Here is a 22,420-nt window from a genome sequence, read left to right as displayed (position 1 = left end):
TACCATAAATAGATACGGAAATATTCTCTCTTCTGGTCAATAATATTAACCTTTTTTGTTGACGAAAAGGGCCACTGATTTCTTCTTATACCATTCATTCCTCCATCCTAAAATTGAATGTGTTTGACTTAGAAAATTAATAACAAAACTGAACCATTGCTTCTATGTGTAGCGTTACATTCTTATTATCATTTCATGTGTCCGACGACAAAATTACATTCTTACATTCTTTTTATTTCTGTAGATCTGAGGTCTTGCTCCTAGGGTCAAGATTGAGAGTAGTGCCACAGATGCTTGGGTAAGGATTAGTTTTGCAAATTACTTGTATGAGCTTAGAGGTCCCCTAAAAGACCGAATTCGTTGAGACAAGACTATTTTGGATTTGAACAAGAACCAAAAATTAGAGAATAATTTTATGGACTAATTCATTTTGTTATTTGATATCAATGATAGTAAAATTTAATAGAAACCCGTTGTAAATATACATCATTTTAAAATATATATATATATATATATATATATATACATCATTTATACGGTTGCAGTTTTAATAGGATCAGAAGCTCTTTAGTTTTTTTTTTTTTTTTAATATAGACTATAGTATAAATATAATGTATGTCGTAAACTATAATAAAAAAATTGTTTACCCTATTTTAATTTTCTTTAAATGGACTAGTTCAGCTCTAATTTTAATCGAATCCTAATCAAAAATAATAATAACCTGAGTTCGGTTTAGTATCTTCCGTTGGGTTTATTTAGGCATGTCAATTAGGCCTAAAGTCTGCGGGCTAGCCCGGTCCGGCTCTGAAAAATACTGGACTCGGACTTAAATATATATGTCCAGAAAAAATCGGGCTTTCTGGGCTCATCCCGTTTGGTTATAGGGTTTTTTGGGCTTAGTCCGACCGGGCTCGGACCAGTCTGAAAAGTCCTTTAACAAATATATTTGTACTTTTGTGTAACATTTTTATTTGATTGCAATATTTGATTAATGATTTATTGTAAATAAAGTTTTAAACTCTAATCATAGTTTTCATATTTACTTAATAACCTTATTTAATACTTTAAAAAATTTTATCTATGATATTTTATATGAATTATATATTGTTTTATTTGGTTAAAGTATTAAAATTTTATTTAGTTTTAAACTTTTTCTTATAAATTAAGTCAGTTGTAATAAATATAGATGAGTTATTAAAATTTTGATTGATTTGTTTTATAGTGCACCTTTAAACACTGTTTTTTAAGGCTTATAAGTTTAAATTTTCGATCTCTAACATAGGCCCGGAAAAGCCCAAAAAGCCCTGTAGCCCTGTTAGGGCCGGGCTCGGACTTTGAAATATAGGCTCGGAAATATTTCGGATTGGACCAGGCCGGACTCAAACATATGCGGGCTTTACAGATTTCAGGCCGAGCCGGACTAGCCCGATTAACACTCCTAGGTTTATTGTCGCAGGTCTATCGCATACCATGTGATATCTTACTTATGACCATCTTCGCAAAGTCACAAACTATGTATGTCTATAGGCATGTTAATTAGGGTCAAAGCCCGCGGCTGGCCCGGTCCGGTTCTGAAAAATACTGGGCTCGGGCTTAAATATATATGTCCAGAAAAAATCGGCCCTTTTAGGTTCAGCCCGTTTGGGCTATAGGGTTTTTCGGGCTTAGCCCGACCGAGCTCGGGCCAGCCCGAAAAGCCCTTTAACAAATATATTTGTACCTTTTTGTTAACATTTTTGTTTGATTGCAATATTTGATTAACAATTTATTGTAAATAAAGTTTTAAACTCTAATCCTAGTTTTCATATTTACTTAATAACCATACTTAATACTTTAAAATTTTTGTTAATGATATTTTACATGAATTATATATTGGTTTATTTGGTTAAAGTATCGAAATTTTATTAAGTTTTAAACCTTTTCTATTAAATTAAGTTGATTGTATTGAATATATATGAGTTATTAAAATTTTGATTGATTTATTTTATAGTGCACATATAAACAATGCTTTTTAAGGCTTAAAAGTTTAAATTTTTGATCGGTAAGATAAGCCCGAAAAAGCCCGAAAAGGCCTATAACCCTGTTAGGACCGTGCTCGAGCTTTGAAATATAGACTCGAAAATATTTTGGGCCGGGCCGGGTCGGACTCAAACATATGTGGGCTTTACGGGTTTCGGGTCGGGGCAGTCCGATTGACACCCCTATATGTCTAATGTATATATACTCTTAAATACAAAAAAAAAAAAAAAAAAAAAAAAAATTATTCAAATTGGCAACTACTTGATGCATATTCAAAACAAAGTACTTAAACTATATTTTAAAGATCTAATTCTATTTAATCTCGAAAAATTGAGTCGTACTATTCCAAAAAAGATGACAATGGTAATACATAATGGCGGATGGTAATTATGAACTACCGAAAAGAGAATTTGTTTATAACATGGAATATTAGGGGGTGTTATTGGAGAGGTAATTTATAAATCCATAAGGAATTGTAAATTCTAGAAATCAAAATACATGGATTTTGAAATAACATGTTTTATCCTTGGATTTGAATCTTTCTATTTTACACTTTCAAATCCATTCAAATCCATTTAAAACATAATGTGGATTTTGAAATCCAAAAACAAATCATTGAATGAATAACATGGGATTTTAACAAGTATTTGTAAATCATGGAACCAATAACACATCATTTTGATAAGTATTCTAAAATCAATGATTGAATAACACATGATTTTTGTCTGGATTTCCAAATCCATTAAAATCATAGAACCAATAACCCCCTCTTAAATATTCTATATATATGACGAGGTTTTATAATTTATAATGTGGATTAAAGTTATATGGTTAAAGATTCTTTGTTGATAAAAATGGACGTACATTTTTATTGAACATTGATAATTCGCAAAAAGATACTAAAAATACTAAATTGAACAATACTAAAAATTTATTAATATTCAATAGTAAATTGAACAATACTAAAAGTTTATTAATAATTCGCAAAAAAATATTTGATGATGTCAGCAGTCATATCAGCGATATCATCGACGACTTTGTTACGTCCAGCCAACAGAGAGCTCCCGGCAAACTGCGCCTGACAATTATTTATTGCCAACACAACATTCTTCATATCAGATTTTGCAACAGAAAATTCTCCAGCCTTGAGGTCAGCCAATGACGCCGGTAAAAACCTACGAGCAGCCGAACCGTACTCATCAATACAAGTTTTGTATTTCTTCAAGTCTTCACTGTCTTTGATGTTTTTAGAGCTGTAGATGAGATAAACTAACATCTCCTGGACTTTTTTTGAAGTCGCATCCATGGATATGGAAGCAAGTCCTTTCATGTTTGAAAAAAAAGACAAGTGAATATAGTTTACTATTTCAGTACTTTAGCATACCTTTCATCATGACTAAATTTAATTTTACTTATTTTTACATCTTGGATTATTTATTGTTAAGTTAGCCAACAAAAAAAAATGTTACTAATAGACTATGTTTAGGGGAAAAGAAAAAATAATAATATTTGATCATCTCACCTCGTATATTTGAGTTTTTGCTTCTAGGGTCGAGATTGAGCGTAGATACGCAGAGGCTTGGATAAATGTTATTTTTGCAGAGTACTTGTACGTGCTGAGGTACCTTATCAGACCAAACTGGTTGAGACAAGGCTATTTGAATGTGAATAAACAAGAAAAAAAATATAGAAAAAAAATATAGAGAATGTTGTGAACAATATTATAAGTTTAGAGGTAACAAGTACTTTATTATGAGAATAATCAAAAGTAGAAGAGATCTAGAAGGTGAGTGTATAGATTTGAGAGATAAAACTAAAAAGAAGGTAAAGATAAACTTAGAACAATAGTAAGACTTCTCACTACTACATTGCTCTCTCCTACATGACTCATATTTATAGATAGAAGATACAAAGACAAAGATAGAGGTTGGTGACAAGTGGTTACAAGTGAACAAGTGTTACATGCATTGCATGAAGGGAGACACTTATTGTAAGATTTGCATGAAAAATGATACTTGTGCAGGTGATGTATACTCACACTAATTCTATAATAGAGAAGAATTTCATGGAATTCTTCATTTTGTGAATGGGAGTGTCTTGTATGCTAATAGAAAACCTTAGTGAATATATCGTTTTATGTTTTAAAGTTGGCTATTTATAAGGTCAGAAGCTATATAGTTTATTATTGACAAGATTAAAAATATATATATATATATATATATATATATATATATTTAGACTAGTACATATATAGAATGTAGTATGGAAACTTAAAAAATTATTAATTAGATTATACATTTTTCGTTTTGTGTACACATAATTTTTTTAGATATGTTTTAAAGACACATGATATATATTTAGGAAATTTTTTTATTATCATGAGTAAGTTTCAAGATAAATAAAAGCACACAAGCCATTAATCTCTTTTGGTCAAAATGTAGACCAGACCATTAGCATTTGAATATAGGCCCTAATTGGTAACGGTTGTTATTTGTGGCTGTAGAGACTATGACTTTAAAATTTTAGCTGTAGAGAATTTGGCTGTAAATGCTTTGACTGTAAAAACTTTTACTCTTAAAATCTGATTGTTTACCAACAACTTTTAAAGCTGTAGCTGTTATTTTTTTTATTAATAATAAATATAAATTATGTCAGAATATAATTCATAACAATTTAATAAAAAAGTAAAGTTTATTAATGATAAATTAAAATTTTTAAAATGTATGTCAATAAAATATGTGATTTTGTTTGAAATTTCTGTTTTTCTTTTGTTTTTGGTGATTGATTTTTAATTTTTTTGAATGTTTTTAATATTGAGTAGTTATATATATGACCAGCCAAAAATCAATTAAACACTAATCAATGTATTGTTTTGAATGTTACTCTCTTATTAATGATGAATTTCATAAACTCATTTACATTATTATTAATGATGATGATGAATAAATAAAAATTATTATTGAAATGGATCTTAAAAGAAAAAGAAAAAAATAAGAATATTTAATTTATAAAAATAAAATATGTAAATATATATATATATATATATTTTTGGAGAGATTTTATATATCATGGGAAGTGAAAAAAGAATGCTTTTAATATTTGTTGATTTTAAAGCGTCATTTTGAAGTTTTAAAAAGGAAGAGAAATAAAGAAGGAAAAAAATTAAAGTAGGTGTTGAAATTTAAAAAAAATAATAAAATCTTAAAAACCTGATTGGCAAATAAAATGCTTTTACAATTTTTAAATAATTTTAAAGACTTAAAAGTCTTCACCAATAAGGGCTATAATGTATAGTCTTTTTTTGATCGAATGTGTTTGACTGGAAAAACATAGGGTATGACTAGATGTAAAACAAATTATGTGACTTCTGTCTATATAACTTATCAACTTTGTATCATGTTTATAGATTGTTTCACATCCAGTGCTTATATCCTACATTGTAATCTTTTTAAAAGATTTTCATTATGACAAATATTGTATGATCGCTATTTATAGTGATTTCTTTAATTGTATTCCGAATTTGAAATCATACAGTCTGGTATAATGCATGTTGTCAGACAATACTTAAAATTTATATGCAAGAAATCTGTTTAGGGAAAAATCTTTACTATTCACATAGAGTTATGATTATAGTGATTTATTTATCACTATATAGGGCATCATATGCTACATTAATTTGTTTATCACCATAGATATATCCATAAAACGATTTCCCTTCCCCGTAACTTGAAAATAAGCAACCATTCAATGCATATCAGTCAGAGCAACTCGTAAATTGGTAATTTAGTCAGAGGGATTATCCCCGGACTTAGAGGTTAATGACCAAATTAAAGACCATGAATGTTTACAAACTTTTCAATAATTTTTTTTATTTTGGGGTTGTAGAGTGTATATAAGTAATGAATGAATGACTATTCTATCCTTTACTTATAGGGTATGTTTGTAGTTTTTTTTTTTTTTTTAAGTCAAATTACAGTATAAAGAAAAAGAAAAATGAAAGATAGATTTTAGATTTTCATTAAAAATTGACAAAACCCATCAAAATCTAGATTTTCTATTTTTTAGGAAAATCACTTTTCTTAAAATCTTGATTGGCTATAAAGTAAATTTTTGGAAAAAAATTAAAATGAAAATCAACTTCAAATTAAATAACCATTCAAAGCCTAAAATCTATGTATAGAGATAACTACAGGCTGCCACGTCAATGAATGTGCATTTAGTAAGTTGTTAAATGTATCGATGCAACGAACAAAAAAGGAAAAGAAAACGTTTTATAGCATAATAGTTAATCACACCTATATAAATACACACGCCTAGGAAAGCATATTAGTCATCTTAATATATTCCGATTAGTCCTAATCGATAAAGAGAACAGATGAAAATGATTAAGATGATGATGATGATGATGATTATGGCTATGGTGGTGGGAGTTGCGTTGGGTAATATCGTAGATACGACATGCAAACAGACACCTGACTACACTCTCTGTCTCTCTCTCCTCCGCTCCGATCCACGTAGCTCCTCCGCCGACACCGTCGGTCTCGGTCTTATCCTCGTCGACAAAATCAAGGTAATATACCTCTCTCTTAATTATCATAATCTCAATTTTGAATAAGACATTAAAGTGTCTACTCACGGGGTTGGTTTTGTAACTTTTTAAAGTCAAAAGGCAATTTTGTCCCAATAAAAAAAAGTAAATCTTCTAGTATTAAAATGTAAATGCATTTTTTTGTTTTTGTTTTGGGAATCTACGTAGGCGCTTGGGACGGAAACGCTCGGGCAGATCAACGCGGCGTACAAAACCAAACCGATGCTTAAACGTGCATTGGACGAATGTAATCAGAGATACAAAACGATCGTAGACGTTGACGTCCACACTGCCATCACAGCTATCAAAGGAAACCCCAAGTTCGCCGAAGGTGCCGTTGTCGACGCTGGTGTTGAAGCCTCCGTATGCGAAGGAGGGTTTCCAAAAGGCCAATCCCCGTTAACCGGATTGACTCAGAGAATGGGCAAGATCTGCGATGTGACTAGAGCCATCATCCGAATGTTGCTCTAGTATTTACATCTAAAATTTAACATAATGTAAAATAATAATAAAAGCTCGTAATCATGCTTGGTTAATTGATTAATTCTAGTGAAACGATGCACCGTTACTAATGCTAAACCGGTACTAGCAAGCTATAAGAACCGGCTATACAAAATTATTTCGGCACGATGTTTCTAGAACCGAATCACGGGATATACAAAAACATTCACGAGTCAGATATCGACTGACGAGAGAAGACAGCCCCCACAATATTAATTATCTTAAGGTATTTTAAAATTGTTTGGTCGACGTTGGGTATAGTGTGGACTCATTATATAGTGGTATTTTTTTGTCGTATATGTGACCGACTACTAATGTACTCATACATCAAATTAAAACCACACATACCCTTCGTCTTTCTTTTGTTATAATGCCAACAACCACATATAACCAAAAGGATAAAGTGTAACAAACAAAAACTAAAAGACCATACACTATCCATGTACTCTATCATAAAAATTAGGTAGTATGATTCAATCAATATACCTACAATAATACTCAAATTGAAGTTTATGCTCTAAAATACGCAGAACAACTTATACATTGTAAGGCATATCTATCAAACCAGAATAAAAGTTTGTTGATCATCACGAAGCTTCGTTCACGGGTGGAATTATAATAACCACGTACACCTAATTAATCATTAACCTAGTTAACATCGATATATACCAAAATTCCTATGTGACGACACGTAAAAAACATCTTGTCTTGGTGATTAAAAGAACAAAACAAACATTCACTAACATGTAACAACTTTAAACAGCGACTACTATATATATAAGTCTACAAACAGAGCTAGCAGTAGTAGTATACTCACAAACAACACAAGTCTTTAATTTATTGCATATCAACTTCTCAAAAATTTCACTATCTCGCGATCATGAAAAGATCCTCCAGTACCGTCACATCATTACCGTGTCTCTCTCTCTTTCTCCTCCTGCTTCTGCCGTCAGTATACTCCGACGATCTTATCGACAAAATATGCCAAGCAACGCCGTTCTGCGACCTCTGTGAAGCCTCTCTCCGTCCACTATCTCCCTCACCTTCCGATCCCAAATCCTTAGCCGCAGCTATGGCCAGCGTCGTGCTCGGTAACATGACCGATACCCTAGGATACATCCAAACGCTGATCAGACATACTCACGATCCTGCGGCAGAGCGCGCGCTTGCTCAGTGCGCAGAGCTGTACCGGCCGGTGGTCAAGTTTAATATTCCTCAGGCGATGGAGGCAATGCGGCGCGGCAAGTTCGGATTGGCCATATATGTCCTCGGAGATACAGAGAAGCAGACTGATTCTTGCCAGAAAGGGATCACAAACGCCGGCGCCGACGATGAGAGCTCGGTCGCTCTTACGGCTAGAAACAAGCTGGTTAAGAATCTTTGTGACGTGGCGATGTCTGTGATTAAGTCTCTAATGAATGGTCTTTAAGAATCTTTGTTAGGTCATTATTATATATATACATATATATATATTTGTAATTATTTACACGAACCACCAAATTTCTATTATAAATTCGGAAGAGTAATTAAACTATTGAATCACATACCTATCAACTACAAATTGATATTTGGGAAAGTTGAAAGCAAAGCAAGTTTAATTGTCAAGAGCATATATATTGATGAATGTGGTCCGTTCTCTCTTTGCCTAAATTCATCATTTTCTGAAAGCAGAATTGGTTTGGTATGACTATTGTTTTCCGGCTAGCCAAAAAGAAGAATAGTCTACAACTCACACATGTACAGTATCGAATTTAAACATAGAATAAGATATGAAAATAAGTAAATAACATTAGATGTTTTGTTGACGTTCAGTCTAACGATTTACAAATTACTATCCTTAGGTTAAAGTTTCACTTTAGTTCAGTTGAGGAGTAGTAATTAGAGTGAGTGAGACTAAACGGATTTAGGAATTAATGGGCCTTAATTAAAGGGCCCACGAAGCATCCGCAGACAGCAACGAAACAGATATAATAGACGTTTGAAATACACACACACACAAACACACGTGAAATCACATGTTCAATTAATTTTGGCACAGCATTAATAGTGGTGTCTCTCTACTATTACCTCAGTGGACTGTTTAGATACATCCACATGGATTCTGTTCCCAAATATATACATTTTGTTATTTGAATACTACTCTAATTGATTTCAAATTTTCAACTCCAACGCAACCATCGTTAACATGTGATCTACATTATTAAAAAAAAAAACTATACCAATAATGTTGAGCTCATATTTTTTTTATGATTTAATTTCGTCAAAATCTGGTTATACTATTTTGCAACAAATCTACTAAAATGATCTCAGTTTTGTGTATATAATAAGAGAGAATTGAATAACATAACACTGATTTTTATTATTATTAGTAACCTTTATAGTTCTCTCTCAGTTTATTGAAGAAAACGACGCAAAACTAATCTTACCCACATCGGATAATTACAGCCGCTGATAAAGCAGCCGATTCTGTTTTTTCCCCCAAAAAATTATCGGTATGATATATGAGTACATGGTTCACCGACAATCTAAACCGATAAATGGTTTGATCAAACCAGTATATGGGACTTTCCAATCCTAAAACCTTTTTTTGTTGCGGTTCACTGTGAACTCTTCTTTTCATTCTCCAAACCGGAAACCGGTTTTAGTAAACTACGAGGATATCTGTGTGCTAAAGCCGGTCCGGTATAACCTCCATCCGGTTCACTTGCCGATGGATTTCCCGCATATTGAACCGAAACAAACCCACCGTTGGCTTTTCCGGCGTCTACTAAGTGAGGCTTCCCGGCTGATCTCGGTGACAATCCTGAAAATTTCCAACAAAACATAAGGAAACCAAAATTGATAAATCCCAAAACGCAAACGCAATCGCGAAAATCGAATTATACCTTGGAAAACGAGTACGAAGAAGAAAATAGCGGTGAAAAGAGTGGCCAATACATTGCCGAGAGAAGAAGCCGCAGACGCAGCTTTAGCCGCTCTCGATTTCTTCAACGCTCTCATACGTTCGATCCTAGCGCGTTTCAGCATCGCCAATTCAGCGATCTCTCTGATAAGTTTCTGATCCGCTGCGTCAAGAGACGGTCCACGCGGCGGTCGCGGGGGCTTCGACGCGGATTTCTTGCGTTTCTCCTTGCGATCACTTCTCCCCCATCCCGGTTTACTAATCCCACATTGAACCGGACTTGCATCACTCTCTAACGAACCGATGACAGATTCTTCTCCGGTGTTAACCGGTTTGTTATCCGGAGACATGGGCTTCTCCGGTGCTTTTGTATAAACATTGTCGCAATCTACCATCCCTTTCTCGAGATCAACATCGAATTCGAGACTCATTCCCATTATCTCAACCAGATTAAGACAAGACTCCAAAACAAACCAAAGTATCTCACTTTAGATCAGACTGGAAGCTGAAGAAACAAAACCCTTAACCACTTCTCATCACCTAAGAGACGATCTTGGATGACATGAATCTGTAATCAAGATCTGTTCCCAACAGAGACGAAAGAACACACACAATATATACGCAAAAAGTGGTGTCTATATATGTGAGTTTACTTTAACTTTATGTGACGGCTTTTAATAGGCAAAGCAATGTATTACAGCTAACGCCTCCTCGTCTCCAGAGATAATGCAATCTCACAACAATAATACTAATAATCTGCAAAAAAAAACAAAAAAGATTTTTCAATAATCGATAAAAAAAAAAGATTAAAGACATAACTTTAATGGGTTAATCATATAAAGTGTAGTAGAAATATGGATAATTACCGAATCAAAAATCACGTGGTTGGGAATAAGAAAAAAGTAGAGAATGGGATTAAGATGATTTAATAGAGGAGAGTTTTGAAGTTTGGTTGGATGATGTTTCAATTCAGATACTGTCAAAAAGAGTAGGTAATTTTATAGTAATGCATTGATTCGATATATATATATATATATATATATATATTTTTCTTTATAAAGAAATAAATAATTTATTGCTTAATCTCGGGCATGAAGCAAGGAACACAGCTGTGTTCTTCCTTTTTTCCAATGCCGTGACTTAGGGGGAAAAACATATTAAAAACTTTAAAAATAATAATGAATATTCTTAACGAATCGAATTCGAAAACCCAGAAATTAAAAATCTCAAAATGCTGAGTGATGATTGATGAGTATTCAAAGATTGATTTCAGAACAGAGTCAGATTAGAAACTCTGAACGAAATGAAATGGGTGTGAATAAAATAGGAAATATATTTGAACTTTTTAAGGCTTACCTTGAAACGAAAGCGAAGGGGAGACCCAGATCCGAGACTGAAGAGATGAGCAGAGAGACCGAGGAGAAAATGGCGGATTAATTTCTCCCACTTCAGACCGTTTCCAACTAAATCAAGAAGACAAATGTATACACACACACATTCGTCGAAGTTTCCAACTCTTTTCTTTTTATTCAGGAGAGATCGCGAAATATATATAGATAGGATTATTAATCTGAAATATTCTCTGGATTTTGAAAACGAATTAAATTAAATAAAATAAATTAATTAAAAAAAAAAGACAGAAGATTTGAATTCGAAACAGATATAGGAACTGTAATGTGTGTTCGGACATGTGTTGTTGTTCTAAATATACTAGCTGAGATAATACGCATGTGAGCTTCTTTTTTTTTTTTTTTTTTTTGCTCCAGCAGCGAAGCTTCAACGTCACCGACGCATTGACATGGCCCCCCAAATATTCTTTTATTCCAACTTTGATCCCCATTATTTTATTTTCTTTTACGTTTTGCACCCGTTTATTATTATTATATTCGTTCCCCTTCGAGGCTCGTTCTATAAAATATTTCGTTCATAAGATATTTATTTTTTGGTTTTTTTCATGAATATAAAACTAAATCTTTGTTAACTTATGTAGAAAATTATAAGAAAACAAAATAATCAAAGACTAGTCGAGAACAGATTTGAAATAGACGAAGACAAATACAAAGACGACATATATTGTCATAATTTGTAAGAAAAAAATTTGGACCCATTTTGATCGCTATAAATCTATCTGGCCCAGTTTACAAATATGTGAAAATGACGACTTCAACACAACAGGAGCGGTTCCCTCAACTGCCTCCTCCCACTTATATATTTCAATTTAAGTCCCTTAACTATTTAAACTTTTCGATTTAACCCCTATAAGATATCTGAGTACGAGAACCACCCCCACCTAACAAAGTTGGTCAACATCTTTTCTCTTCTTTTTTTTGTTGTCTTTTCGCAGTCAAATTCAGCAACAACCTTTGTTTTGTCACACCTTTTAAATTTTTTTATAAATTCGTTCTAAATCCATATATCATTAGTTCACAAATTAGTACATGTTTTATTAGAGGATGTGAATGTGATACATTTTTTTATTTATTCTTGCGCAATTCCATTCCATTATATTCTCAGTAACAGTTTGAAGTTTCCCGATGAAATCAATAATCATAGAGAAATCATAAGGCATGGAGGTGTCTGATTGGTAGGGAGCTCTACACATCCCACTTACAGACAACATTAATTTCAATCGGTCCATTTCCTAAACAATACCGTGGCCCCATGAATCTGACTTGTTACACAAACGCACCCTTACCGTCTATTAACACGTTTATTATCCTTTCATTGTGATATATTTATCTCTCCTGCCGTCAACAATTCACACCAGTCATTTATATATATTTTTTTTTTCTTTATACTTTACGGTTACCCATCATGAACCTTTTTGAAAACTAAATAAGTTTAAACAATTAGTACATATTGAGTTTGTGCCCAAATAAATCTTGAATCTTGAAACGTTTTCTCCTATTCCTATACAAGGAGAAACTATGTAAAAAGAGAGAGAGACACGTGGTGGTGATCTTTTGGTGACGAAGACCAGACCAGTCAGCCGTCAGGTTCTGTCTGCCACATAGCTAGTTGATTTCGGCGACTCCTAATAAGATTTAGGGCCCGTGCGTGGTCAATGAATATTAATCTCTTGGGCCGAAAAGCCTGTTTTCTACGTAAAGTTAGTAAAAAATATTCAACCAGCCTACTAACTTTGTACTTGGGTGGACAAGTACAACCACTAAATTTTATGTCTTGGTCTCAAAGTATCTATGATGTTTCTTTACTCTTTTGAACCATTCTTCAATCCGTGCATGTTATTTATCACTCGAGCTATCAGCTATGCCTATACTCTTTTCTCTTTTTGTGTTGTCCCAGTTTTATTAGACGTCTTCAAAATATTTTATAGTAAAAATGGAAGGAACCCATGAGTGGGAATAAACAAGGTACATATGATTAGTACAAAATGCTATTACATAAGAAAAGTAAATGGTGCATGGTACAATCTATTTGCCAATGCATATGATTTCTAATTATGGAAAGTGAAACTACATCGTCTCTCTTCAATATCAAAAGAAGAGTGATTTACACTGTATACAAGATGTATATGTGACGACAAAACGTCGATCACCTTATTGTTGTTGTATGTTCCTATATCATGTAAAAATAAGCAATAAGAATGATTTAGGGTGAGTCACCGTTACTATCGCCACCGTATCCGCTTCCATACCCTTCACCATATCCACTTCCATAGCCCGATCCATTTCCACGGCTACCACCACCTCCTCCTCCTCCACCGCCACCTCCACCACCGCCTCCGCCTCCTCTGCCACCACCGCCACTTCCATATCCCGAGCCGCTTCCATAACCTGACCCATATCCGGAACCTCCGTTACCGCCTCCACCTCCACCGCCTTTACCGCCACCTCCACCTCCACCGCTACCGTTTCCTCCTCCATAACCACTACCGGATCCATACCCTGAACCGTAACCACTCCCTGAACCTGATCCTTCTCCTCCACCCCCACCTCCGCCTCCACCGCCACCGCCACCACCCCCTCCTCCGCCACCGTTTCCTCCCCCGGAGCCTGAACCATACCCGGAACCTGAACCAGACCCTCTACCAAGAGCTTTTGGTGATCTAGCTGCTAAACAGACGTCAAAAACAACTAAAACCAAGAAGGTAGCTCCTAGGAACCTGAGGCTTCCCATATTCACAACTTCTTAATTATGAACTAAGCTATATCAGCCACTAATAAAAAGATCGTTTCTCTGTGAAAGTTTAGATATAGAATATAGAGAGCTAGTTAGAGAAGCCGTATGTGATGTATAACCGATTGATGGTCTATGTAGAGAATGTTGGTTTGTTTAGGTATTTATAAGGAATCGAGAAGAGTGGAAACGTAAGAGTCACGTAAGTTCTAGTAGCTTCCTTTTGACCAATATGTGTGAACAATGGCGAATGAAGTGGGCCTGCAACTTCTCAGTGCTCTTGTAGGTGAAGATACAGCAATCGCCACTCCTCCAATATCTTCCCAAATTATATTTTAATTATATGTAGATATAGTGATTGGAACATGTGTCGTCTTCCTTACGGCTCATCTCTCTAATTCTCAATAGTAATTATATAGGCTTAACAGACACGTATAAAATATTTCGAGTAGCACGATCCATCGACCAAAATTTCCATAAGTAGATGTCACGTATTATCATATTCGGAAAAAATTCACACACATCATAAAATATTCGCTAATGGCTTATGTATGTACAGTGTACATATTCAGGTACGTCAGTACGTGGCCTCTACCTTTTTTTCAACCAAGGGAGATAAAGAGAAATTTGATTTTGAATATGTATGTAGTGTAGTTATGAGTTGTGTGACATCAACGGGACCTCCCATCTTTTTGAATTCGCCTTCTTTACAGATACGCGTGAAGGAGGTCCATACTTGACTTTAGTGCATTCTTTGTTAGCTCTATTGGTTACTGTTATGAAACCCCACTAGCCCGTTTATAAATTTCAGGCCTGAATAAATTATTTGTTTGTTCGCTAACAAGTATTTTGGTTAAACTTTCAAAACTTAGGCCCAATGTTTCTTGTTATTAAAATATGAAAAAAAAACTTTTTAAAATGGATAAAAACTGTTAAATGCATAAGCATAAGTAGTAAGATGATTATGCTATATTATCGTTGATTTGCTATTATTAGCTACGATTTAACATCACAATTTTAAGTAATACGAGCATAGGATTAGGAAGTACTGTAAACAATTGAAACAGCAGAGTCAATCAACTTGCTAGATCATGTGTGTGTTTTAAATGAATCTATACTCTAATCTAATAACTGATGCACGATCAAAGTCGTCTGACCACCATTCCGATCTCAGAATTGAGACGATATATGTTGTAAAGACATTACTTCTTTTGTTGGGATTTTTCGTGGTTTTATTGGGATTTTTTTTGTAGTTGTTGTTGTCATTGTTCTAGTAATAGTGTAATAGTCGTATTAATAAAGAATTTATTTTATCATAGTTATTAAAAATTGTTAATATTTTCGTGTTTTACGGCTTTTTGGAAAACTAGACAAGGCAGGGTCCTACCCACGTGCGTTTTAAAGAGCTGTAGACAAATGTTTTTCTCCTTTCTATATGTTGTAGACAAATTAACGAGTCTCTCTCTTCTTTTCTACTCTTTCCCAACTCAACTGAGACAATATATGTTGCAATGACATAACTGATTTCTATTCTCTTTCTTTGATTTAGTACTCGGTAATAATTAGGATTTAGGGTAAGCATATTTAGTTTATGAACGTATTTTAGTAAATGATTTGTGAAATATATATATGTCGTAACTGAAGGATGAGTGGTGGGAATGTCAAATTTCGAGTGTGAGAGTTATATAGTGTTAAAAGAGTATAGACGAATGTGAGAGTTATATATCAAGTTTTTTTAAAATATAGATTATGTAGATTAATATGAAACTTGACATAACATTCGTCCGGGAAAAAGGAAAAACAAGAAACAGATTATAATCGAGTTACATGACGACAGTTTTTTTTTTTTTTTTGTTCAACTGATTATATTATATTAGTGATTATGATCCCCTGAGAAGATTTTACAAGACCTTTTTCCCCAAACATCCCTACTTTTCAACCCCAAAAAACAGGTTTCTCTTAATTAACCTACTTCTACCAACCCTACTTCCAGTTAGATAAACCTGGTTTATACAAAAGAATGGTTAAAACTAAAAACTATTTGGGCTGCTAGAAACGAGAACAGCTATAGAGAGGATTTAACTCTTTCATCTTCGAAAACACTATGAAGCCAAAAGTGATACCCGGATGCTACATACGAATGTAGCTGACCCTCACTTGTTACACTGAGCGCAATGAAATAAACTCCTCTATTAGCTGAAGGTTTCTCTGCTACCACCCTCCACTGTTCAAAAAGTTCCAACATTTTTACCAGTTCTCCTGTTTCATACGAGAAAGAAGGCCATGCTTTTGGTCTCAAAACACTACTAACCCATAAAGCATTTTCCAAAGCAAAAACCACCTTCCCACATCTGTGACTGATCATGCTTTCCATCGCCCATCGTGTAGTTACATGACGACAGTTAAGAAAATCATTCGGTATTCGGTAAACTTATCTTTCTCAAGACAAGATATTAGTGTTGTTGATATATATTTATGTAACATATGAATTAGACATATATAGATGCATGATTGGTTGGAGTTTATTTATATTTATATTTAATGACGCTTTTGGCGAAAAACTTGGAAAATGATAAACTAGTAAAAAAGTGATGAAGAATTCGACACCTTGCTGGTGCATGTTTCTAGAAAGCTAGTTTATAACTAATCAAGGTTAGATTATGATTAGATTAGTACAACCTTACTTAATGTTTAGGGATCTAATTGCCACCCAATAATTGATTTTTCAAAATGTGCCTTTTCTTTAAAGATAATTCTAGAGGACGAAGGAAAGAACAAACCAGTACTTGTATCGTTAGCTTGTGAACCTCGTGCCATATTGCTTTTTTAGGCCTTCATAGATAGATCAATGGCAACTTAAATTTTCGCCTAGCATTAATTACTTTCATGTACTATATTAATCACTAGTTCTGCGTCTCTACAGCTAAACTATATTAACAAAAACAAGTACTTCTACTACTACTACACCATATTGATTTAGATGTAGATGCATTATTGTAAGTGTACCCCACTTCTAATTTCATCTGATTAATTACTAGAAATCTTCATATTTAGACTTTGAGAGTCTGATTGGTTAGACTTTAGAGTCCTAATCTATCATATTGGCATCTATTTTCAGCATTGCATGGTTCATAATTGGCCGTCTAGGATTATAGGAAGATGAACTTTTGGCATTATCTTCCGATACTTTATTCACTTTTAGAGCGTTTTCATCGAGACATATGTTGTATTGACTAGTTTGTAGACGTTAAAACCCTCCAAAAAAAAAAATTATAGAGGTAAGAGATACAAATTATGACAATCGTTATTGTTGTTAAGAGAGTAATTGGTGAGAAAAATAGCGGTATTCGTGAAAAAATTTGGAAAAATACTGTTAGCTTGTAAAATTTATAAATTATGTAGTTTACAAAAATCAAGAGTAACAGTAGTAGACTAGATGTTTAATTACATTAGAAATCCAACTCTTTTATAAATAAGTACAAATAAAGTCTACCTTAAACAGCATTTTGGCAACTTATTTAAACGTAAAAAATTAATATTGACATACAAAAAATGTTAAAAAAAACAATAATAACAAAATTGATTTAAAAAGATTTGTATATTACTCCCTTGACAACCCAACAAACTTTGTCGTGGATTGAGATGAGACAGCAGAGAAATGCCCATCACTTGTTTCAATACAGCAACCAAGCGACGTACCATAATTCATATCTACATTTTCTGTTTAAATATTTGTTTTTGGTTGTTGTTACTTGTTTTGAATTTAACGTTTTGTTCTTGTCGTATACGTTAGGTTTGTAAAACCATATTTCTAAATATGTATTTATTTCGTGAAGTTATTTCTAGAAGTAATTATATCTATTTTCCTAAGAATATAGCATCCAATATTTGCACAAGTAAATACTGACATATTTTGAAAAAAAAAAAAACATTTAAACCAAAGCGTGCATTTAGTTACATTTTTTTGTTTTTGGACAAACTTGCATTTAGTTACATAATACTACAAAAATGCATATTCAACTGGACGTATCCTTTTCCCCCATTATGAATTTTAATTTATTAAAAAGAAGTAGATAATCTGAGAGCACACGTGTGGTCCAACATGTTATGCGCTCCACGTGCGAATAAGAATGGTCAGTGGCTTCACTTGTGTATGGTTTGGACAGTGGTATACTGGCATACGATAGACTGCGCATCATGGCGGCATTAATTAAAACAGCCACGACTATATATACGATTTACCATGAGATCCGCCACGATGTAGAAATCCTAAATGTTTGATTTTCTTTTTTACTAATCAATCATTTTTTCAAGTTTCATATAATGCAAAATAAACCAACGGAATGGTGAATTTTGTAAAATTTTCTTTGTTGAATAACATGCGCACACAATTGAACCAAATATTTCCATGCTTGGATCTCATGGTAAATTATAAAGCATGGATTCAGATATTTAGCTGTACTGATAAAGATGTCTTCTACATATACATATGATGTCTTATATATATAGAGTTTTTATTTGTTTTAGGGCTTAGAAAAGAAAATCAAACATTTAGGATTTTTTTTCTTCTTTCAAAGTTACTTATGGGTATTGTAATATCCCGTCCTAAACCTAAAAATATACAGGAAGGACGCGAACAAGACTATTCAACCAGCGAATGAAAGAAACCAAATGAGTGGAAGATTGGTTAAAAACCAAAGGAACAAAGATGAGTAAAGCTCAGTAGAAGGGATCCAGAGCACTTGTCCTGACAGATTATTTACTCAGAAAAATAATCTGAAGAGGAAAGACGCAGTAAGATAGCCGAACGACCTAGCTGAGAAAAAAATTATTGAAGAAGAGAATTTCTAAGAAAGACTAGAGTCAATCAATAGCCTAGAGGACTAACATCAAAAAGCTCTGCAAATATTATTTAAGGATCAACACTAAGTTCAACCGGAGCCGATAGCTATTTAACGAGAGGCGCTATTTTCGGTAATTAGTCCAGCAGCTAAGAATTAGTTGGGAAGGAAGAAAATGAAGAATTTAGTGGGCTAAGGCATATGATTAATTCCAAAAAAGGTTGAAAGGTTTTAGCCAAAAAGAATCAGTCAGTTTCCAAAGTTCCAGAGAATCGATCCGGAGGCTATTCAGAACAGCGCTAAGGAGCAGAACTGGAATTTTGTGCCAAGGACAAGCATGCAATAAATTAAGAGGACCTTGAGGAAGTTGAGGATGCTGTAACAAGAAGTAAAAACCAAGTTAAAGCTCAGAATAATTTTTTCTTACAAAATTAAGTCGCCAGAGACTCTTTTAGCCGATCACTGAAAGGAAAAGTGATACTGTTAATTTTATTTGAGCTTGAAAATTTTAGAGAGGCTAAAGAAAGATAAAATAGGGAATTTCATCTTGAAAAATAAGAGTTTTCATGGAGGAATTATTTTTAGGGCAATGGCACATATAACTGGTCGAAACCGGATATTTCCAACGAGAAACGTTAACGGTTTGTGAGAGTTAGACTTAAAATCAGTTAGAAGAGTTTTCATTGGTCAAGAGGAGGCCAAGTGGCTCATTCTCAGCCAAGAGAACAGGAAATGGACGTTGGTGAGCTGTAATACCATGTGTTGGCATGAAAAATGGATAAGTATGGTCAAAATTAGAATGGCGAGTTGTGATTGGCTGAAAACTGAATGTGAGACACTTGTTTAGGTGACTAATCAACTTCAGCACCGACCCTAGAGGAGTATAAATACCCAGCCTTCGTTAAATAGCTTAAGTAGACCAAAAATCTACCTTAAACCTTAGTTAAAGTTCTTAGTTTGTTCTTGGAGATAAGGGAAGTCTCCAAGCAGCTCAAGGAAGATCCACAGAAGTTAGCAAGGTTGTTAGGTAAGTAGCGTAGTCTTAGTTCAGTTTCCTTTCTAACTTTTCCTTTTTGAATTCCAGCCTAAGCGGATCTTGATGATGCGAAATCCAGAGCTTTCGAGTTCACGCAGATCTAGCTAGTCGGAGACGTGAACCCAAGCCAAGTTCCAGCCAAGCCTTGTGAGTACCGAACACATATGAAGTATCACTTGTCTAGGTTTTATTTCTTTAGGGCACATGTGAAGTAACAAAAACATGTTGTTTTATTTCCATGTGCTACTTCACATGTGTTTAGTACTCACAAGGTTTGGCTAGAACTTGGCTTGGGTTCACGTCTCCGACTAGCTAGATCCGCGCGAACTCGAAAACTCTGGATTTCGCATCATCAAAATCCACTTAGGCTAGGATCTAAAAAGGAAAAGCTAGAAAGGAAACTGAACTAAGACTAAGCTACTTACCTAACAACCTTGCTAACTTCCTTGAATCTTCCTTGAGCTGCTTGGAGACTTCCCTTATCTCCAAGAACAAATTAAGAACTTTAACTAAGGTTTAAGGTGGATTTTTTGTCTACTTAAGCTAATTAACAAAGGCTGGGTATTTATACTCATCTAGGGCCGGTGCTGAGGTTGATTAGTCACCTAAACAAGTGTCTCACGTTCAGTTCTCAGCCAATCACAACTCGCCATTTTAATTTTTACCCATGTTTATCCACTTTTCATGCCAACAAATGGCATTACAGCTCACCAACGTTCTTATCCTGTTCTATTGGCTGAGAATGAGCCACTTGGTCTTCTCTTGACCAATCAAAACTCTCCTAACTGATTATAATTCTAACTCTCACAAACCCTTAACCGTTTTTTGCTGGAAATATCAAGTTTCAACCAGTTTTATGTGTCGTTGCCCTAAAAATAATTCCTCCATGAAATCTCTGATTTTCAAGATGAAATTCTCTATTTTATCTTCTTTTAGCCTCCCTAAAATCTTCAAGCTCAAATAAAATTAACCGTATCACTTTTCTTTTCGGTGATCAGCTAAAAGAGTCTCTGGCGACTTGATTTTGTAAGAGAAGATTATTCTGAGCTTCAACTTGGTTTTTACTTCTTGTTACAACATCCACAACTTCCTCAAGGTCCTCTTAATTTATTTCATGCTTGTCCTTAGCACAAAATTCTGCTCCTTAGCGCTGTTATGAGTAGATTCTGGGTCGATTCTCTGGAACTCGGGAAACTGACTGATTCTTCTTGGCTAAAACCTTTCAAGCTTCTTTCTGATTTAATCATATGCCTTAGCCCACTGAATTTTTCATTTTCTTCTTTTCCAACTAATTCTTAGTCGCTGGACTAATTACCAAAAATAGCGTCTCTCGCTAAACGGCTATCGGTTTCTGTTGAACTTAGCGTTGATCCTTAAATAATATTTGCAGAGCTTTTTGATGCTAGTCCTCTTAGCTACTGATTAATTCTAGTCTTTCTTAGAAATTATATTCTTCAATGATTTCTTCTCAGCTATGTTGTTCGGCTATCTTACTGCGTCTTTCGTCTTCGGATTACTTTTTTGAGTAATAATCTGTCGGGACAAGTGCTCTGGATCCCTTCTACTTAGCTTTAATCAGCGTTGTTCCTTTTGTTTTTAACCAATCTTCCACTCATTTGGTTTATTTCCCTTGCTGGTTGAATAGTCTTGTTCGCGTCCTTTCCGTATACTTTTAGGTTTAGTATGGGGTATTACACTAAGGGTCGAGAAGCATTGCCTGGTGGGAAATCCGAATCGTAGAAGATCAAAGATCTTAAGGTGAAGTTTATTAGTATTGTACTTGTTTTAGCATATGAGTCGTTGTGCAGGTACTCTGTATTTGAGTGTTTTAGCTTCTTTAAGCATTTGTTTGATTGTGTGATTCTCTGATTTACTTAATGCATGTGTTGATTGCATTAGTTGCTTGTTTGTTGTTAGAGTCCAAGTTGGGATGTTGTTTAGAGGTTAGTTAGGCGGACTCACTCAATAATCTTAGATAACTCATGATGTTATCTTTTGTTTTTGCAGGCATTCCTTTTTAGGTAATCCCCCTAGCTGTCGCGGTGATCATAGGCTGGCCAGATTATATGATTTACAGCTTTTTGCTAAACCTCGATAATTTTATTATGTATACATTTTTCCATTGGCCCGGAAAACTATATTTGTTTTAGTAACGATTTTAAAGTACGATACTATAATATATAAGAATCGGTTTTATGTAAACCTGAAAACGTTCGAATTATATATTAGTCCTGTCCAGACTGACACAACACGCGACCAAGGTACGAGTTGAAAAGCCTTAGGCCATGATCGAGAGGTAAAGATATTCGAAATCGGTTGATTTGGGCAAACGGATGCTTTCCAGGAACTTTTGTCGACTGATTACGGACATTATACATGACGTCCTTACTCCG

General features: G+C 34.2%; 5 protein-coding genes across 6 annotated transcripts; 2 read left to right on the top strand and 3 right to left on the bottom strand.

Moving 5' to 3' along the window:
* Positions 1-2,860: 2,860 nt before the first annotated feature.
* Positions 2,861-3,731, bottom strand: LOC104748249 (uncharacterized; the record flags this gene model as incomplete). The annotated part of the gene is made up of 2 exons (XM_010469921.2): positions 2,861-3,342; positions 3,542-3,731. Coding segments are annotated over 2 exons (540 nt in total), but the record flags the coding sequence as incomplete, so codon positions are not given.
* Positions 3,732-6,213: 2,482 nt separating this feature from the next.
* LOC104746055 (cell wall / vacuolar inhibitor of fructosidase 1-like) lies at positions 6,214-7,151 on the top strand. The gene is made up of 2 exons (XM_010467440.3): positions 6,214-6,589; positions 6,776-7,151. Exons 1-2 carry the CDS (start codon positions 6,395-6,397, stop codon positions 7,076-7,078), a joined length of 498 nt encoding a protein of 165 aa, XP_010465742.1. The 5' UTR covers positions 6,214-6,394; the 3' UTR covers positions 7,079-7,151.
* A 724-nt stretch (positions 7,152-7,875) lies between these two features.
* Positions 7,876-8,642, top strand: LOC104746054 (cell wall / vacuolar inhibitor of fructosidase 1-like). Its single transcript, XM_010467439.3, has one exon. It carries the CDS (start codon positions 7,989-7,991, stop codon positions 8,535-8,537), a length of 549 nt encoding a protein of 182 aa, XP_010465741.1. The 5' UTR covers positions 7,876-7,988; the 3' UTR covers positions 8,538-8,642.
* An 800-nt stretch (positions 8,643-9,442) lies between these two features.
* LOC104746053 (uncharacterized) lies at positions 9,443-11,994 on the bottom strand. Of its 2 annotated transcripts, none has more exons than XM_087489026.1 (3): positions 11,367-11,994; positions 9,994-10,766; positions 9,443-9,911 (listed from the first exon to the last, which is right to left on the bottom strand). In XM_087489026.1, exons 2-3 carry the CDS (start codon positions 10,445-10,447, stop codon positions 9,706-9,708), a joined length of 660 nt encoding a protein of 219 aa, XP_087345152.1. In that variant the 5' UTR covers positions 10,448-10,766; positions 11,367-11,994; the 3' UTR covers positions 9,443-9,705. The 2 variants fall into 2 exon arrangements, with proteins under 2 accessions (XP_087345152.1, XP_087345153.1); XM_087489027.1 differs by lacking the exon at positions 11,367-11,994 and adding an exon at positions 10,877-11,315.
* Positions 11,995-13,370: 1,376 nt separating this feature from the next.
* Positions 13,371-14,299, bottom strand: LOC104746052 (uncharacterized). The gene has a single exon (XM_087486871.1). The coding sequence runs from the start codon at positions 14,148-14,150 to the stop codon at positions 13,623-13,625; it is 528 nt and encodes a 175-aa protein (XP_087342997.1). The 5' UTR covers positions 14,151-14,299; the 3' UTR covers positions 13,371-13,622.
* Between the last annotated feature and the right edge of the window lie 8,121 nt (positions 14,300-22,420).

The sequence above is a fragment of the Camelina sativa genome, chromosome 15, assembly GCF_030686135.1.
Source record: "Camelina sativa cultivar CO46 ecotype springtype chromosome 15, ASM3068613v1".
Classification (NCBI taxonomy): Eukaryota; Viridiplantae; Streptophyta; class Magnoliopsida; order Brassicales; family Brassicaceae; genus Camelina; species Camelina sativa.
Note: the sequence above shows the minus strand (reverse complement) of the source record. Positions and strands in the feature narration are given on the sequence as shown.

Excerpts from the sequence above, each read along its gene's own strand:
- LOC104746053 (XM_087489026.1), bottom strand. The coding sequence starts at position 10,447 with ATGGGAATGAGTCTCGAATTCGATGTTGATCTCGAGAAAGGGATGGTA. Across the intron at positions 9,912-9,993 it reads CTTCGTACTCGTTTTCCAAG|GATTGTCACCGAGATCAGCC; the intron begins GTATAATTCGAT and ends GGAAATTTTCAG.
- LOC104746054 (XM_010467439.3), top strand. The coding sequence starts at position 7,989 with ATGAAAAGATCCTCCAGTACCGTCACATCATTACCGTGTCTCTCTCTC.
- LOC104746052 (XM_087486871.1), bottom strand. The coding sequence starts at position 14,150 with ATGGGAAGCCTCAGGTTCCTAGGAGCTACCTTCTTGGTTTTAGTTGTT.
- LOC104746055 (XM_010467440.3), top strand. The coding sequence starts at position 6,395 with ATGAAAATGATTAAGATGATGATGATGATGATGATTATGGCTATGGTG. Across the intron at positions 6,590-6,775 it reads TCCTCGTCGACAAAATCAAG|GCGCTTGGGACGGAAACGCT; the intron begins GTAATATACCTC and ends GAATCTACGTAG.